General features: G+C 39.5%; 1 protein-coding gene across 6 annotated transcripts in view; it reads left to right on the top strand.

Annotated features, from left to right (window-relative positions):
* The window catches only part of AFF2 (ALF transcription elongation factor 2), a 498,044-nt gene that overhangs the window by 294,791 nt on the left and 182,783 nt on the right, over positions 1-20,470 (top strand). For 4 of the 6 annotated variants that reach the window (XM_009235348.4, XM_002832215.4, XM_002832217.4 and 1 more), the window contains exon 4: positions 19,785-19,829. In XM_009235348.4, coding sequence (XP_009233623.1) covers positions 19,785-19,829 — 45 coding nt within the window. Of the gene's footprint in view, positions 1-15,453; positions 16,373-19,784; positions 19,830-20,470 lie in introns of those variants that run through there. The other 2 variants (XM_054545162.2, XM_054545163.2) reach the window with 2 other exon arrangements.

A 20,470-nucleotide genomic window follows, 5' to 3' on the forward strand; every position in this document is an offset into this window, starting at 1 on the left:
CCAAACAGTGGTACTGGTTGTCAAACGGTTAGCTTGGCCTTGCTGGTCAGAATGACAATTATTAAAAAGTCAAGAAATAACAGATGCTGGTCAGGTTGTGGAGAAACTGGAACGCTTTAATACTGTTTAATACTGTTGGTGGGAATGTGTATTTTTTCAACCATTGTAGAAGACAGTGTGGTGATTCCTCAAAGATCTAGAACGAGAAGTACCATTTCACCCAGCAATTCCATTACTGGGTATATAACCAAATGAATATAAATCATTGTATTACAAAGATACATGTACATGTATGTTCATTGCAGCACTATTCACAATAGCAAAGACATGGAATCAACCCAAATGCCCATCAATGATAGACTGGATAAAGAAAATGTGGTATGTATACACCATGGAATACTATGTAGCCATAAAAAGAAATGAGATAATGTCTTTTGCAGGGACATGGATGGAGCTGGAAGCCATTATCCTCTGCAAAGTAACACAGGAACAGAAAACCAAACACTGCATGTTCTTACTTATAAATGGGAGCTGAACAATGAGAACATATGGACACACGGAGGGGAACAACACTCACTGGGGCCTGTTGGGGGTGGGGTTGAGGGAGAGAGACCATTAGGAAAAATAGCTAATGCATGCTGAGCTTAATACCTAGGTGATGGGTTGATAGGTGCAAAAAATCACCATGGCACATGTTTACCTATGTAACAAACCTGCACATCCTGAACATGTACCCCAAAACTTAAAATAAAAATAAAAATAAAAAGATTGAGGGAGCATTTCAAACGAGACCAAATTGCAAGGTCTATGCACTTTGAAAGCTTTGGGAGATAATGCTGGAAAGAGCAGGTTTTCTCTCATTAGAGCTAAATGGAACCAACCAACCAGTAGTTAGTCCATTAGACAGAACTCGTGAGAAATGCAGCTTTTTAAAAATTAAGCTTTAAAATTCCCATAAGGAGGACCCATTTTACCATTAAATTGTCAATTGCAGGTCAATACATATTATTCTATGTATACTCTCACATAGACTTTCACATATGCAGAGAGAAACACTAAAGTTGCTATATTAGTCTGTTCTCATGCTGCTAATAAAGACATACCCCAAACTGGGTAATTTATAAAGGAAAGAGGTTTAATTGACTGACAGCACCACATGGCTGGAGAGGCCTCACAATCATGATGGAAGGTGAATGAGGAGCAAAGTCACATCTAACATGGCGGCAGGCAAGAGCATGTACAGGGGAACTCCCCGTTATAAAACCATCAGATCTCATGAGACTTATTCACTATCATGGGAACAGCACAGAAAAGACCTGTACCCCATGATTCAATTACCTCCCACCAGGTCCCTCCCATGACATGTGGGAATTATGGGAGCTACAATTCAAGAAGAAATGTGGGTGGGCACACAGCCAAACCATATCAGTTGCAAATTCAGAAATCCATAGCAGGTCAATTAATTGTTTTAAAACTTTCGCTCTTGAATTACTTGTCTTTATTCAACAGCCTCAAGATAATCTTAGCTTCTCGTTTGATTTAATTTGTTATGCAAAAAATAGCACGAAGTCCTCTTGTGGCTGTTTTAATCAGTTGCTTTTTGAGATTTTATAAAATAGCCAATTGAGCTCCACATTGTATTTTTTGTATGATTAATTTGAAGTGATTGTATTGGCCATAGTGGTTATGAATGCAAGGAAATAATAATCTTATCTTGCTTATGTTACTGAGCTGGGTATATATAACTTTATGCTCATCACAGCAATGGACAAATTGGGCTCATTGAACTGCAACTTACATTTTCATGATCATTCCATTGTATTATATTGGTACAACAAAGGAATTTTGCAAAATAAAAATAATGAAACAACTTATACTTTAGTAGTGGCTACTAGATTTATATATACATATAAATATAAATTCCTATTTGATAATATAGTTGGGAACCAGTTTTTTTGTACAGTGATTAAGAGCATGGGTTTGAAGTCTTACAGACATGGTTTTGTTTCTTGGCTTTATCACATAATAACTGTGGAACCTTGGGAAAATTACTGAGCCTCTATGAACCTCACTTTCATCATCTACACCATGGCGATAATAATGCCTGTAGCTTAGAGTTGTCATGTAGAATAAGCGAGATAAAGGATAGGCCTGGTACACCTAAATGCTCAAAAAGCATGTCCTATAAAAATAACCATTTATATCCAAAAATTAGCCGGGCATGGTGGCACACGCCTGTAATCCCAGCTATTCAGGAGGCTGAGGCAGGAGAATTGCTTGAACTCAGGAGGCGGAGATTGCAGTGAGCCGAGAGCGTGCCACTGCACTCCAGCCTGGGCTCTAAGAGCGAGACTCTGTCTCCAAAAAATAAAAATAAAAATAAAAATAAGATATAACCATTCTTATGACTGTTTTCACACAAAAGTGATAACAAAGGGCCTTGCTGACACAAGTTATTTTCATTTTTGTACCTTACCTTTAACTCAGTATACCATTACTCATTCAGTGGGGAAAATAATTATGTAAAATGGCAGTGCTAAGAGGGTCTTTATATAGAATTCTGTGTGCCCTGGAGGCATTTGTGAAAAAGTGTTTTCTGTAGGATGGACTAAGCCTGAAGGTTACTGTTAGGCTATGATTTGGCTGATGGCATATACCACAATGCCTAATTAGGGAACCCCATTGAAAGCGATCATTTTCTCTTTGATGTGGCCCTTCCATTTAAGGGTTGAATATTAGGGTTGTATTAATGAAACTAGACAAAAAAAGAAAGAAAGAAGACAGGAAATTGTCTACACTTTCAGAAACACAGCTCATAGACAACCTTAGAAAGGAGGCATGCCTGGATCCTTTACAGGAGTGGGGCATTTGCAGCTGCTCTAATGTATATCTCCCCAGAAATTAACAAGTACTGTTATTTTCTGCACTTAAATCATAACTTACAAAATAGGTTTATTCATCCAACTTTCTCTTCTCAGTACTTCCAAATTGCTAGCATTATATTTTCTCATCTCCTTGTTTTGAACATGGTTATGACCTCCTACACACTAGCTAACCTCACCTCTACAGCTAAAGATTCTAAGGAGGAGCTGCAGCCCTTTGCCTAACATAACATACCTGGCACTAGGCAAAGCTGTATTCTGACTTCTGGATGGTCCAGTCTTTGGCAGCGTGGGTGGGGGAGGGCAGGGCCTACACTGCTGGGTAACTGGAGAGCAAGTGCATCAAAAAGGTGCCCACAGACTTTGCCTCCCTTTTATGTAACTTCTGTTCTTGCTTTCACACTGCTTTTTTGGACATCTTTTTGTCACAGCTTTAACAATTACCCCATTATCACAGTATTTAGAATTTTTTGAAGAGATACTATGTTTTCAGAAGATACTGTTTTCAGAAGTAAGGTGGGGCACAACTCCTCTCCTCTCCTCCACCCCTGCTGCTTCCCAAGAAAATACAGAAAAGACTTTGTAGGACTTCCAATAGAAGAAGCTCGATTAGAGCTTCTTGAGTTGCTGAATTAAATCATAATCAATTCAATGGAACCAAATGGAATCATGAAGTAATGAATCCCCTGTCATGAGAGTCAGGTCAGCAGTACTTGTATGATATGATGACAGGACTTGGATTGATCAGATGGTTTAAGGTTAATCCCATACCTTCCATTCACATGGTTATGTGACCTTGGGCAAATCATTTCACCTCTGTGCACTGTATTTGTCCTCATCTTTAAAATGGGACAGAAGGTAGAAGGCTGGAGTATATAATCCCCGGGGCCTTTTCTCTGTCAGGAGCCTGTATAGGAGATGAGCGTATCCACTCATTTCTGGACAGGCAACTCAAAAGTATTCCACTGAGAATGAACAAGCAGCATTAGCTTTGCATGTGAATGATGGCACATTTATTATTAGATTTATTTCATGTATTACCTGTCCTTCCCCTCCCTGTCTTCCAACAGATTTAGTAGATCTCAGTCAGTTTTAATGCTTTCGGCGTCTGCTGCACCTGTAGTAACTGTCTGCCAGAGGCAGCCCTTTTTCAAAGTCCCTATCTTACTGTAAGTAACCAGAATTTCTAAAGATGGAAGGGTTGCCCCTGCCAACTCTATTTCACTGTTTCTCTATTTCTTGACACGAGCAATGAAAGGGAGATGGTATCCCATGTTGAATAAGCAAGTGTCTGCCTTCATTCCAGCCTTGTCATGGCTCCAGTAAGCTCATTTCATCACAAATTTATGACTCCTAAAATCAATATTGACTGTGGATGTTGGAGGGAGGACAATTTTGAGGGCACATCTGAATTACCAGTGAACCCACAGGAATTTCCTTCAGTTGGGTGAAAAATGATCAAGAAACAAAAGCTAAAGGAGGAGTCAAGGACTACAGCATCAAGGTGCGGAACTCATTGTTAAACCTGAGTCCTTAGTGCTTAGCAACTTTGAAGTCCTGGATGGAAGAAAGACTTGGTCTGTTTGTGATAACAGCAGGTGCTTTCCAAGGTACAGACTGTCTGAGTCATTGTACAGGCAACATTCTCTCAAGATCTTCTTCACTTTCAAGTTTTCAACATGCCATTTTGTAGGTTCCTTTTTAGACTATCAGTATTTTGCCTTTGATGTTGATGGTCAGCTTGGAATTTGTAATAACATTATTTACCATATAACAGGGATAAATAATCTTTCATCTTGCAGAGGCGGGGGAGGGGGGTTCATGGCAGTTTATCAAATTGTCTCCTGGATTGCTATGGCTCTAGTGGGAACTACATGGATAAATCTATGTTAAACAGCAGCAGCATGAAATAGTGGAAGAAACACTGGATTGTTTAGCCAAAAACCCAGGGGCTAGTCTCCACCACCTCTGACTAGCCATAAAACTTCAGACAAATCATGCAACCTTTTGAAGCCTTTCTTCTTTTTCATCTTAAAAAATGAAACTCATTTTATCTTATTTGCCTACTTCAGAAGATTGTTGTAAGCAACAAATGATACTGGGAGGGGTATAACAGATGGAGAGGATGTGAAAGGACTTTGTAACCTGGCAAGGACTCTAAATTTCCAAGGAATGATTTCTATTAGCGATGGTCTTAGTAGCAGCAATTGTAGAAGATATTCTTTATATCATCCTCATATATAAATTCCCTCATTCCCCTTTGTTTTCATATGCCACCAGGGTGCTGTTCTTAAAGTTTTGAATTAAAGGGTAAATATCTTCACTTTAAGGATTTAGGAGATGTCTCTCATGGGGTTAGATTATCATTTATAAAGAACTGAAACTGAGGATCTTGAAAATGCTAATTGTAAAGCTTATCATTACAGAGTAGATGCTAGATGCTGCCCTGAAACTTTGTAGCATCCTGATAAGGTGTAATGCTTTCCTTTTCAGCATAGATTGCAAAATGAAGGGTAAAACATTTAGAAATTAATAAAACACATTTATAAAAAATATACCTGGCCATGTGCAGTAGCTCATGCTTGTAATCCCAGCACTTTGGGAGGCTGAGGCTGGCAGATCACGAGGTCAGGAGATCAAGACCATGCTGGCTAACACAGTGAAACCCCAACTCTACTAATAATACAAAAAAATTAGCCAGGTGTGGTGACATGCGCCTGTAGTCCCAGCTACTCGGGAGGTTGAGGCAGGAGAACCGCTTGAACCCAGGAGGTGGAGGTTGCGGTGAGCCGAGATCCCGCCATTGCATTACAACCTGGGCGACAGAGTGAGACGGTCTCAAAAAAAAAAAAAAAAAAAATATATATATATATATATATACACACACCTAAGTGTCAGACTAGATAATTTCAAGATTGGTGTGATCATAATAAATTTTTATTTACCAAATACCCTCAGCCTAGAGCTTTTCAGATAACCAATTAAGTGTACACTAAGTATTACTAATTGCATTATTTAAATTGGAATATTATTTTAGGTTTAGAAGGTCCCTCTTCTTCATGATAATGCATTTTCATGAAGAAAGACCTTAAAACTGATTCTAAGGATCTTCAAATAACATGTCATAGTGTGGTATATGTTGGTGAGTTTATTTATCTTGAGTTGGGAGCTTTTATAGATTCCAGCTATACGTCTTCACCACAAATCTTGTGTTTTTTTTTTTTTGTGCTCATGGCATGAGTGAGAATAAATGGAAGTTGTGGAGTCTGTGAAGGCCACTGGAGGGAGATTTCCCAGTCTCCTAATATATCAGTGTCTCTTCCTGTCTGTTTCTGATGGGGTCCTACAGCAGGTCAACATCCTTAGGTAAAGAAAAGCTTCCTAAGAGTTAGCAGCAGTCATTGAAAGTAAATTAATGAAACCCTGCATCTGCTGATCTACTTGACTAGAAGGAATTCTGGCTGCCAACATTTAGAAACCACTAGAAGTAATCTCCATTGGAAACCAGGCTTCAACTTTCTGCCCTGGGCTGCCCGAAGTATTGCATTAGACAATGCGAAAGTAAGTTGAACTTTGAATTATAATTTCAACGACTGTCTAGCGGAATGGATTCATGCTCTGGCACTGCACCTTTGAGGCTGTGGGTTGGTTCACATAAGATAAAAATCTGTCTGGCCTGACAGTTGAAAAGGTCACAAGAACACTTGATGTCTGATGGTCTCAGTGTATTGCCAAATCTTGATTAAAATGGAAGACTTAGGAACAATTATGTTTTTTTCTTTCAAAATAATCTTTTCAAACAGAGCCATTTCTACATGTTTTGGCTTTAAGTTTATTGACTTAGCCAAGTATCAATTATATTTTCACTACCATTTAGCAATAACCTCATACTTAACACGAAGCTCTCACATAGTTGAGATACTTTGGCCTTGGGGCCAACACGTTATTTTTGAAAATGACATCTAATTGTCATTGTAGTATCTTTGGTATTAAAAATTGAACTATCTACATTTTAATACTTCCACTTTAGCTCTAAAGCACGTTGCCTGTCGTCTGTTTTCGTTATGAAAATACTTGCAGGAATGGCTTAACATTTTTACTTCTGTGGATCATGCAGGCTCTGTACCTGTGAAACGTGTAGCTTTTAATTTTAGATTAGAGACTTCTACTAGCTGGAGATTAACGCAAGTTGAATCTTTCAAATTAATCTGCTTTTGGGCCACAGATTGACAGACTTAACAGACACGAGTCACCTTAAAGACTGGATTCTAAGCCAACCCGCTTGTTTTACATCTGGGAAAGCTGTGACTTGCCCAAAGTCATACAGTTTGTCACTGAACCAATAGAGTTTCTTCAAGACAGTCAGCTCAAATATATTAAACAGTATCTCATGAAGTACTAAAGGAATCCTGAGGGCAGAGACAAAGTGTTACATATAGATGTCCACCATACTCAGAGAAACTCTGTTCAGATTAATCTACCACATTTTCTGTTCTTAGCCAATTACATTTGACTATGCCAAAAATAAGGTACTTTCAGGAAACTACTTTCTGTCTTTTCCAAATGCCAAAGTCACTCTCTATCTGATTTTTTTCTCTTATTCAAAGTTAAGGTCCTGTCTTACTTCCTTGCTTGACCACCAGATCCATGGACAGTTTTTCCTTTCATGACTTTCTATTAAAGTTATTGTCAGAGCCATGCATCTGGCTTTTTAAAATATGATCACCACATATACTGGATTTCCAGGATAGCCCTGATTTCAGTTCATTCTTCCCATAAATTGGTATTCTAGAAATTCCCATATTTGGCCACGTAAATCACGTCATGCAAGCTGCCTTTGGTACCCACTGAAAGAAAATTTTTTTTCTGCCAATGTGCCTCATTTAGGGATCAAAAAAAGATATCTGCTAACATGCACTGTAATTCCTCACTTTAGATATGCAGGTCTTGTCTACTCGTCTTTAGTATACCCTCCCTGTCTTAGTCTGTCTTGTGCTTCTATAACAGAATACCTGAGACTGGGTAATTTATAATGAACAGATATTTATTGGCTCACAGTTTTAGAAATTGAGAAGTCCAATATCAAGATGTCAGCATCTGGCACAGGCCTTCTTTCTGCATTATAACATGGTAGAAGGCATCACATGGAAGAAGTTGGAGGTTGGGGAGAGAGAGAGAGAGAGAGTGAGAGAGACAGAGAGAGACAGAGAGAGAAGCAGAAACAAAAGAGTGCCAAACTTGTCATTTTATCAGGAACCCACTCCCATGATAATGACATTAATTTATTCATGAGGGCAGAGCCCCCATAGCCTAATCAACCCTAAGGGCCCCACCTCTGAATACTGTTACAGTGGCAATTAAATTTCAACATGACGTTTTGAAAGGACGAACATTCAAGCCATAGCACTCCCTGTGGACAGCCATTGTTTATCATGTACTGCATTTCACATAATGCTTAGCTTAGTGCACTGTGCATACTGAGGGTGCAATGCATATTTGTCATTTGGGATTATTTCCTTTACATGAACAGATTTTCCAAACGCCAAATTTAGAAGTACTGCAACACATTAATTCTGGTCAAGAGTAGGTCTGGTTAGTTCATTAAGAGTTCGTTTTATCAGTAATGTGCTGTGCTTGTACCTGAAATTATAAATGCCTGCCAGGTATCTGTTTATCTTACATACTTCCACAACTCAGAAATAATCAATACCTTGTTTTCTTGTGGATGCGAGACAAGTTAGGATCAGTGATTCTGGGTATATGCTGTCCACGTTAATTGGCATAGGCCGTTAGGCTTCATAAACCATGGTACAACATGTATCACTCCTTCTTTGATCTTCAGCATAAAATTCAATGGGCTTGAGATGCTCCACAGAGCTGGCCCACATTTAATGTCACAGACCCTTTATGACACACACTATGTCTATTTCAGGGGTCAGTTTTTGCAGAGTGATTTTCCAGAAAAGTGTCATGCCCTTCCATGAGCCAAGAATTTCAAAGTGTCTCATAAATGGTGGACAGACAGGACCTTGGGGCCATCTCTCCAGCTAACAGAAGATACTAAGTAAGGCCCAGGGGAAGTTTAAGAAACAAACTTCTTGTGTTTGTTCTATCGATTTTCTTGCCAACAAGAAGTGTAACAAATTGTGATGTTTCCAAATAAAAAGCATCAGGAATAAGCTCCAATTTTATTGAGTGATTTCCTGGACACACATGCAGGTGCATTTTGGAAGAGGCTAGATATAGTCAGACACAGGTAACAAAGCCAGGTCACTTAACAAAGCAGGAAAGATAAGGGCCACGGTTGCAAATCATTATTTATAATCAAACAAAATGGTAATTTTGCCAACACTCCCTTCTCAAATATAAGACCATCATCATGGTAATCAAACTTACTCTGACACAGTTTACTTATCAGGAGACCAATCTGAGATTGATGACCTGAAAATGGAGGTTGTCTTTCAATTCATTTGAAATGCAAACCGAGTAGACAACCTATACCTACTGTGGCATATTTTTAAAGCAAAATCAGGCACCTACAATGACCTCCTATTTACATTTCTTTGAGAAGAAAAGAAAATCACATAAAATCTATCAAGAAACACATTTCACAGCAGGCAAATTAATTGGTTTTACAGTAGTTGAATGGAGGGTTTGTCAAATAAAACATGCCGTGACAGTTAATAGTGTCATTTAGAGCCAGAAAATTATTGGCTTATTTGTTATTGGATAAAAGGAAGGCAAACATTTTGTATTAGAAAGTTTTAATGTGTTTAAAATCCTCATTAGGGATTAATGGACATGCTTGCTTAGCATAGCGCCTCATTAATTTGAGGCTAAACAGTTACTTCTGTGTTTCAGTCTCGGTGTTGTTTCTTAACATTTTTTTTTACTTCTCTTTAATTAGATCTTGCATTTGAGTTTGGTCTCTACACCATTGGAGATGTAGATTTAATTAATGAGATTTATAAATCTAATGAAAGTGAGTTATTCTTAGCTATCGTTTCATTTTAGTGAGCAGTTAAACCACATGTAAGTGGGCACAGATCTAAGAGATTTCAGAAGTACAGAAAAAATGTGAACTTCCCTGAATATATTTAGCTGTGTCACTTGGCATTAATAGATAAAAGTGTTTTAATTAGAGTCATAAATAATAGGGGAGCTGGCGAGGATTCAGTTCCCATGCACATGGCTTGTTCTTTAGGATCATCACTGTCAAAGAAGAGCAATTGTAACTCTGTTTCTGTGGAATTTCAGTGTCATCCACTGGCAATTAAGACAATCCTAAGTGCGGAGTATAGAGAGTCAATAAGGCCCCAAGTTCGTTAGAGGTTAGTACAAGAGTAGAGCCACTTTCTATCAAGTGTATTCTGTTGTCACTGTTTTATTGAGGGCATCTGTGGGTACAATTTATAAAGTCTATTCCATTTACATTGCTTTAAGAGGAATTTAGTTAAAGGAAAAACTGATATCTGAGTTTTTGGTTTTCAAACAGACATTTAAATTATTAGTTATTTATTTGTAAGAAGACCATCGTAGTTTCTTTAGGGCGAGGGACTGTGAATGTCAGGGTAAGTCCTTTTTTTCTAAAAGATTTTCAAAAAATAAGAGCCAAAGGTACATATTTAAAAGTCTTCTTTTGTAAACGGGGTTATGGAACTTCATTTAAGACCTCATAATATACCTGTGACAATGCCTTCAGAAATTACCAGAAAAAACTGAACTCCCACTTTTTTTTTCCCATGAGGAAGTCCTTGTATCTTAGACACTGTAAATGATTGGAAGAACTTGTCAGTCCAAGACACATAAAAGATAATCATATTTTAAAATATTACATGATAGCAATCACATATTAAATGTGTACAATGCTTGCTTGAATACAAAATATTTCAATGATTAAAAATAGCTCTCTTTAAACAATTCAGAAACTCCTTCTAATGTTCTAAAAGAATGTTTTCTCTCAGGAGGATATGAGTTAATCGAGTTATCTGTGCTCCCAAAGAGACAGAGTAGCATTCAGTTAGGCCCAGAGGAGATCCTCAAGCCTTGGGGCTTATATTTGGCCCTGGGCTTAATTTCATCTGGCCTTCTGGATAATATTACGGGAGTCACTACGGTGGAGTCCTGGTCATTAGTCCTACTCCTGCGCTTTCTACTTATTGCAGTCAGAATGAAGCCTCTCCTAGATTAGGGCATTTGGAGAACTGTGAACTGTGGTCAATTAATCAGTGTTGGAAAAAGCAGAAGCTAACAGTGAGGAGCAGTGTCACCTTCTTCCAAATCATCAGAGCTACTTGGCCTCCAACTCCCTTCTTTCTCCCCACCTCCTTATCCCTTCTATTATACTTCCCTAGCAAGTCTATGATCCATGTTTCTGTTTTCCAAGACAACTATTCCAACCTTTCTTTTCTCTTCCAATTTCCAGTAACCACACCCCACTCTCAGCTGATGATCTTGCTGCATACTTCATAGAGAAAAATAAGATACAATCAGACAAGTACCATCTCATCTTCTCATCTTTAATTTCTCCAACCCAGCTGCTTATGTACCTAGGCACTCTGCCTTCCCTCCTGTTACAATGGAAGAAGTGTACAGAAGTGTCCATGTTCCTATTTCAGGCCAACCTCTTCAGTTGTGTCTTGATCGACTCACTCCTTCTCAAGGACTTTGCTTTTACAATCATCCACTTTCTCTTTTGCCACACTTTTTCCCTCTTCACTGAGTTCTATGCATCAAGTATATAAATATATCTTAATATCATCCCTCTTATAAAAACAAAAACCTTGACTCCACATCACCACTTCCTATTATTCCATTTATCTGCCTCCTTTCACAGTAGGAATTGTTTATTCACTCTCTCCACCTCTGCCCCTTCCACTCTCTCGTCAATACACAATCAGGTTTACATCCCCACCATGCTGCTGAAACAGCTATGATCGAGGATACAAATGACCTAGATATTGCTAAAGCCAATGGCCTATTCTGCAGCCTCATCCTTATTTAATGGCCAGTTTTTCCTGGAAGCACTTTTTCTTCTAGGCTATTGTGACCCCATGCTTGCTTCCATACATACTTTAAGAACTCATTTCTGGCTTTGGAATATATGACATGTCATAGATAATATGCCATGCTATGTGGAGTGTGGCCTCCTGGCAAAAGGACTACTACATATAGCAAAATACGTAAAATAGGAAAGAATAAAGCAGAGTGTTAATAAAATCGTAGAATCCAAAAGATGTGTGAAAGATCGCATAACCTGGTGACCAGCCCAAAGTGAAAGTGTTGTTATTCTGTGGCAACATAGGAAATGTAAGATAATGATGTGTGTGTGTGTGTGTGTGTGTGTGTGTGTGCCAGCATGTTTGATGTTAGCGTAAATTTAACTGTGCTGTATTTTGAACAAACTGGCCTTTATTCTGAGATTATGCCTTGTTAACCTTTTGGATGTTATAATGTTCTTTTACAAAATAATAGTGCCAATGGTGGATTTTGTTTTGTAATGCCCTTATTGATAAAAGAAAAAGTTAGTAATCTTATATGTATCCCTCATTATTTTTGTACTGTTATGTGAAATACAAAACACTGGGTACTTGTAATATATTCCCATGCCTTCACTGTATAGGCTGTTTAGGCTGCAGGCTGGCGAGTGAAGAAGTGAATTGTCCCAAATTACACAGCTAATTAGTGGTAGAGCTTGGACACATAACTACTGTTTCCTGTCAGGTTTTTTTCACTACTTTATAAGATTTGTTACCTGAAAGTGAGATCGCTGCTTTGCAATTGTTTACTTCCTCTATATTATGAGAGTGTGCTATGATCTTTGAAGAGGTCAAGAGCATACTACAACTTTAAAGACCCTAACATTTACTCTTTAATTGACAGAATTCAAAGGTGAACTTGCCTCCTGATATATCTTTTTTATATATTTAGATAATGTATTAGTTCTCTCCAGTTTGTACATCTCTAGTTTTGCAGTCTTCTCTTTTATTATGAGAGATTATTATGCACCTGCACACAAGACAGTCACTACCATTAATGGGAGTACACTAAGCAGGGATTAAGTGGAATCTAGATTTTGATCCTAAATGGTCTTTGGTTGCAGTACTAGGACTTTGGGACAGAAGTGGATATCCTGTAGGCCCTGAGGAGTTGGCTGCTTACCTAGGAATTTCAAAAGGAAAGGACCAGGGCCAGAAGATCTGTGGCTTGTAGGGCAGGCACCAAAAGAGGAAAGAAGGTCAGGAAGAGCATAGGCAAGAGAGGGCAAGCAAGTGGGGTCAGAGTCATGGAGGCTGGCAAAGAGAAGTAGGAGACAGCTTGAGTCTGATCCCAGAATGATGGAATCATAGCAAGAAGCCTAGAGACTCTAAGTTGGAGATCTGTCCCTGTGGAACCAGGCTGGAAGACCCTACTCAGCCAGGGTATGAGTCTGGATAGCTGCAGCAGCAGTAACCGGAATGGCCTCACTGACTAGCCCAGGGGACTTGAGACAGGGCATCCTTGAGGGAATGTGAGCCAGGCAGCAAGGTGCTTCCAGATAGGTTCTTGATTTCTAACAGTTATATTTCTAGATGTTTACCTTGCTTTTCTCTGAGACTGTAATATACCCTCATTCCCCCCATCTCCTTTTATAGCTCACTCTTCTATAGAAACTAGTTATTAGACCAAATAAATGAACAGTGAGCTAATGGCTATTCAGAGCCCACTGAATTAAGTACTCTTCACTTGAAATTCCATCTGCCATTAGGTACTCTCAGCTGATGATGGGCCTTTCTGCATATGCATTCCACCGTTGCCCATACCTAATGTAATCACTGAAGAGATGTCCTCATAATGAAGCATGTCACCCACCCCTCCTCCACCTTTCTCATCCCCACTCTCCCTTATCTCTGTTGTCATATCCACTCAAGTCCCATCTCCAGCCTCCTTTTTCACCTTTAATGAGAGCCAGCAGATGGAAAAGCAGCCTGAGACTCTTTACACACTGGGACCCTGAATAGGATTTAGTAATTAGCAACATTCATAAGATGTCATGGGAGCCAGTTTACAGGGCAACCAAACTATCTCCTCAGTGGTTCCAAGGCTCAGAGTGCTGACACCTTTCTAAGGACTTTTGAGAGAACTTAGCATACAAAGTGCTGATGGAGACTTAACATGCACCCCCTACTAGGCTAAGGTACTTTTATATACCTCACTTCATTTCAACATCACAAAAATCCCAGAAGTGGATTTTTAAAACTTTTTCTTACATAGGTAGGGATACAGAGGCTCAAACAAGTTTGAGTGGCTTGCCCAAGGTCATAAAGCAAGTTGAACTTCAGAAATAGGATTGAAATCCAGTTCTATGGAGCCTCAAAGACCAGGCTCTTTCCACTGCCCCCTTGGAGCCCCCAGAAAATATAGTAAATTATCTCATTCATTTGCTCAAAGAAATAAAAGTTCATGGTTACCTTTTAGTTTTATGTTCATGTATGATTCCAAACAAAGGGTCATTTCCTGTATTTGGCTTAAAAAGACATATGTTAAATTATTTTGATCTTCATGCTCTACTTTTTGTTCTTTTTGTACTTTTTTGGTGCATATTACCTTGTTTTACATGAAGTATTTTGACCAGGAGACTTACTTAAAAACTGGCCAGAAGCAGTATTTTAAAGTAAACACCAGCTCTTTGGATGCCCAGGATTTTTGCTGTATTAAAATGAAATTGGAAGATGAGCTGGTTAGCTGGACCATGTAACTGTTGTGAAATCGTTTTTGTTTTGATTAAAGTTATATTACCCGAGGACTTCTGTCTACAGCTTATGCAATATTAACTGTTCCCGTTTAATCATAGACTCATGAATACAAACTAGAATAGGGACGGTTAAGGTGAGGCAGGAAGCAAGGGACAGACAGATCCTAATGTGAACTGAGTTTGTAGTTTTCCAAACTCATTTTGGAAAACTGGGACTCCCTGGATAGAGACACAGGGGATTTCATAATGCATGCAAATAAGAACTTCAGAGGCTGCTGTCGTCTGTTTTTACAAATTACCAACGATGGGAATTACAAATTTTAAAAAGATTGAAAACTCATTTGGTAGTACAGTGTCATAAGCTGAGTTTTTATTTTATTAGTAATTCTGTGTCAGGGGACTTCTGTGTACCATAAATCAATCATAGGGATAAATGGGGAAGTTTGTTAATGAAAGTACAAACGGAATTAGTTTGGAAGCCGCCATCAGTGTCTGTTGTGGATATTGGTTAACTGGGCCCAGTTATTTAATTGGCAATTAAACTTTTGATTTTTAAGTTTTACTTTGAGAAAGTGTTTGTCAAGGTGGAATATGCCTAGACTAGTGGACTATGATTGCCAGGTATTGTGGGACCGCCCTCAGGATGATTTTATGGGAAAAAATGACCTCTCTTCTCTCACAATCCCTTGGTAATAATATACTCAGAGGCATGTATTGAGCTCCTCTGGATTAACCATGTGATGATCATTATTCTATTAATGTTTTACATTAATCTCCATGTTTTCTATTAGTGATAGCTGCTGCTTATGTCTCTCAATGCCACTATCAGGGTGTTTTTGATATCTTGTATTACCCTAATCGCTAAGAAGTATGCTCCAAACTGATTAATTCCAGAATGATTAAAACATCCTATGCAATTCATTTATTGTTGCTGCAGTTAATTGAATATTTGATGATTTAAAGGTACCCTGATTATTTCATAAGATATGTATTTATCACCAGGCAGATAATTTGTGTGTGGTCTCTCTGTGGCTACATGGGGTGGCAGCCTGCACTGTCAGATGCAGAGAGGGTAGGCACTTGTGAGGGTTCTCAGTAAACTCACCACCTGCCTGATGTGCACCTCCCTTCCCTGGCCCTCAGAGGACCACGTCCGTGCCCAGCACAAGAGGGTCGTCTGGGGCCAGGAGTGAGAGCACAGCCTCCCCTGTGTGTCGTGCAGCTTGCTTTCTGCTCCAGGAGGAGGGGGCGGAGAGGGGGAATGAGAAAGGACGCTGCAGCTCTGAGTGGCTAACTTGCGCTTTGTGGACTATCTGAATACTCAAGAGTGGATTTAAAGAGAGGAGAAGGTGCCTCCGGAATTAAGCAGCAGCTTGGCAACTCAACGGGCAGCAGTTCTAATCCCAGTGCCACCACTAGCTCTCTTTCTCAGTCTCTGTCTTTCACACCTGTCCGAGTAACTCCTCCAGAATTACTGCGAAGACGTGTGTGTGTGTGTGAGAGGGAAAGAGAAAGAGAGTGCAAGAGAGTAGCATTTGGGGCCGAGCCCCAGCCTTAGCTCAGCTTTCTTCCAGTGTGCAGAGTGACCCTGGTGCATCTCCGCAGGGGGCTCAGTGACTGAAGTGGCCTCAGGTGGCCCCATCACTTCTCAGCCATGTCGAATCCTTGGCCTCTCACTCCCATATGGAGCGAGGACTACGGTGGGGACCTCAACGGCTGGGAGCTTCTGTCTGACATGGCAGTGTCGGTGAACCCGGTAGGTACCCTTTCCCTGGCACTTAAATCAGACCTCCTGTTTGGTCTTGTCTGTTTCCCTGTAAATGTTGTCTCCTCAATTTGCGTGGAGTCTTGAAGGCAGAAATGATGTTGTCTTCAATGTCTTTAAATCCTCCCTCTTGGCACCATCCTGAGCACAGTGTGAGCTCAATCAGGATTTGTTGTCTAAAGAAATAAATGGGAGAGCTGATGAATAGGCGGACAGGCGAATGAATGCGATCCTATTACCCTTGTCATGACTACCTTACAATGTATGTCCCAGTGGGTTTCTAATTGTTTGTTTTCCTATCCCATCTAGACATTTAACTCTGAGAGAAAGAACCTGAGACTCAGAGTGATTTGTATTACCAACTCTCCATGCTTTGCACTGTGCTAGGCACGTAGGAAATATTTGCTGCTTAATTAAAAAGCACTTGCAGGAAGGAAAAGCACTTGCGGTTCAAATGTGGTTGTCTTGCGGAGAAAACAGCTGTGGGCCTGGGCTAGATGAATTTGCGGAACTAGTAACTTCACGAGAATGTTGGATTTTAGTGTTTTCTAAAGAAAAATATCTAATCACTGAGTGTGAATGCATATTTATTTGACTGCTCTTGCCTTTAGAGTTCTCTGTCTGTCCTGAGTGCTGCCGACTCCAATAGTCAGTCATTATTAGATGTGCTGCAAAGCTCCAGAGTCCACAACTCTTTCTCTTCTGACAGTATGTCCTCCCATAAAGAAGTGGATATTTATATTTCAAAGAGTAGAGATGATATTTTCAGTTGGCAAGAGTGAGTCAAATCTTAGTTTGAAAAGACGAGAAGACAGGACTTAAGAAAAGTAAGGAGAACAACAGGACAAGGAGTAATAACTTAATTCATTGTAATGGGCTTTGCAGATTACAAAGCACATTCACATCACTTATTTCACAGGATGCTCACAGAAACCCTGTGAGATTTAAAAAGGATGGGTATTACTATTATTCTTTCCTTTTCTTTTACATTTGGAAAAACTAGAACTCAGAAAGGTACAGTTATTAGTCCTGTTCCCAAGTGATAGGGCCAGGACTCCCTCCCAACCCTTTTGACTCATCAGCAGGTGCTCTTGCTGTGTCTGCATATCACTGATATATTTTCACTTTGATTTAAAAATTAACACTGATGTGTTTGTGTGGGAAAAGGCGAACAAAGACCTTTTCATGAGACTGGGCCATACATTTTTAGCGTAGGCTGCCCACTCTAATACAATGCAACAATGATATTGAAGATTTAAGCCTTTCTTATAATCCTTTGACCTTTGTATTTGGGGAATGTATTTGTTAGAAGTTCAAGAACTCTCTTGGAAAATACAGTTGCTGCAGCACTGAACAATGAAGTGAGATTGTATTTGCAGTTGAGAATTACCAGTTTAGTTGTATAATCATATAAACATGTTAGACCAGCATCTTCCAGTGTATATTCTGCAAACATTCATTGTGTGGAATAGCAGTAGTTATTAATTCGAAAATAAAACAAACAAACAAACAATCAAACAACTAAAACTAAAAACCCAAGACTTAAGCCAAGGAAGTTGGGAATGTACTTTATTAAAAATTTTAGACAGGTGTCTCACAGCTTTTTATTTGCATCATGGATCTCCAAAGGGGGATACAATATGGGTTGCAGCATTTCCCATACTTCTTTGAACACAGAACCTTCTATTTTGCGTAACTAGTGTCCATGGGATGGTCACCTTTTTGTACTTCCCCAGAGCTTATAGTTGTGCATTAACTATGTCCTTCTTCATAGTCACCTTCCTATTGAGCCTGTAAACTCCATGAGTGAGGAAACTGTGTTTCCTTTTGCTTCCCATTGTATCTCTGCCTAGCACCGAGTGGCACAGTCTTTGGCTCTCCAAAATTATTTGTTGAATGAATGAATGAATTGTGCTACACCAAATCACCAGTGGTTCTCTATCTGAAACCTGTATTTTAGATTCTTTACAAGATATGCCCAGCCAACTTAAGTCTTTTCTTCTACTGTTTCTTCTACCTAGTATTAGAGTATTACTGTTATCGGAAGGATGACTGTATAAATTTGTCATCCAAACTGGAGGACATTTTTGAGAGGGAAAGGGAATACCATCAATAATTACACAGATAACAAGTGTAACCTGGGGCTGTACTGGGCCATCTAGAATTGATAGCCCTTCATTATTGGTGACTGTCTCAGGCTGTCTCTCCTATTTGGGATTTTAGGCCTCTTGGAGCAGGGACTTTTCCATGTCAAAGGTCTTCAGTAAATACTGGTTGTAATTAATGCATGTACAGAAGTGACCATAATGCTGATTGAAGATTTGCTGTATTGTTTAACTTGTAGTTTTTACAGGTGAGGAAATCTAGTGCCATATTCTATTCTTCATTTCCCCAAGTATAGTTGAGTCCATACTTCAGTCTGTTGGGGAGTTAATAATTGTCCTTGCAAGAGGCCTGGGCAATGTTGATGTAACGGCAGTGCTCTCTTAACAGGATTGGGCTTTCATCTTTCAAGGCAGTGAATGAGAGACCCACTGTTCTTACCAGAGCAGGCAGGAAGCAGATGTGATCGGATTGCAATCCTGGAGAGGGTGAAGGTGCGAAGGGGAGTTAGGAATATTTGGGGGATGCCTAAAATCTGCACAGACAATGTGGTGATCAGCAGAGATTTTTCTAGATGGTTGCCTGACTCTCAAGTTCCTGATCATGCACTGTCTTGCAGCTGGTTTCTTATTTTGTTATCTCGCTTCTTGCTTTCACTGACTATAAAGCACCTGCAGGAGAGGGCTATGGGCCTGACATGGAGTAAAACCTCAGTACATTTCTGCTAGTGACTTGAATCTTGATTCATTAGGAAGGTGTCACACTGGGAAAAATGGATCATGGGATTGACTGAGTATACTTCTGAGACTTTTTCTAACTGCCAAGGCAAGCATGCAATTTACACAGGCCGTTATCCTTAGTGTTTTGTAGGCACCTAGTTGGACTCCCAAGTTCAAAAAGAACTCAATTTAATCACAAAAGTGTTTCATATAGGCCTTATATTTTTAATGAATAATATACAAAAGTATGTCAGAGGGTCAAAGATGCCTTAAAGATCACGAGATCAAGCTCTCTTTGGATAGATGAGCAAAGAGGAGCCCCAGGGGATGGGGGATGGGTCAGTGCCTGAAAGCAAATCAGTGACAGAACAAGGAGTCACTTTATTTCTGCACCATGTACTGCGATCTTACTGCTTCATTAAAGTAAAACAAAATTAGTCATTTGCAGATATTCTTTTGTATTTAATAGGAAAAAATTGATAGCTAGATTTTCTTGCTTTACAGTTTGTCCTACAGAGTAAACTATTATACAAGAAGAATAAATAGATTGTGCCTAATGTTTTCTGTTTATTTTGTTTCAGGTAAGCCTTCCCAGTGATCCAAGCTGTGTTGAAGAAATCTTGCGGGTGAGTTTAAACCTTTATTTTCGTGCCTTTTAATAATGAAGCAATCTATCTGCTTAAGCTATTTAAAGTAATTACTGTTCTGTTTCAAGGAGTTTCATGATGGGGAATCCTGACATTCTACTTCAAGACCCTTCTGCTTATTCCAGTGGCCTCATTTCTTGCCCGTCTTCTTTCCATTTTGTAATGAAGCTAGTCTTCTAATATCACTAAGCTTCTGCCCTATCCATTCCTACATCCTTCTCAGACAGAGACTTACCACCTTCTTTAGGAAACTTTCCCTGTTCAAGCACCATACCCTAAACCTTTGCCTTTTACCTTTCTGGGATCTCAGCTCAATCTCACTGCTGCCGCCCACTACGTGGAACATGGTTACCGAGATTGATTGTGGCCTATAATGAGGGGAAGAGATGTGGGAATGGGAGAGGAGGAGAAGATGAGAGACTTGAAAATGATGGCATGTTGTGGAAAGTGTTACTTATGGAAGTGAGTGTATGTGTGTGAATGCCTTGGGGGCAGAACAAAGTTGAAAGAATGGCTATAATCTCTTCTGAAGTAAACAATTAAACCAAAAGAAGAAACCAAAGTTAAGCAAGAAAAACATATCTGTCTACTCTCTCTGGCCATTGGCATCATAAGGCAGT

The sequence above is a fragment of the Pongo abelii genome, chromosome X (assembly GCF_028885655.2).
Source record: "Pongo abelii isolate AG06213 chromosome X, NHGRI_mPonAbe1-v2.0_pri, whole genome shotgun sequence".
In the NCBI taxonomy this organism is placed as follows: Eukaryota; Metazoa; Chordata; class Mammalia; order Primates; family Hominidae; genus Pongo; species Pongo abelii.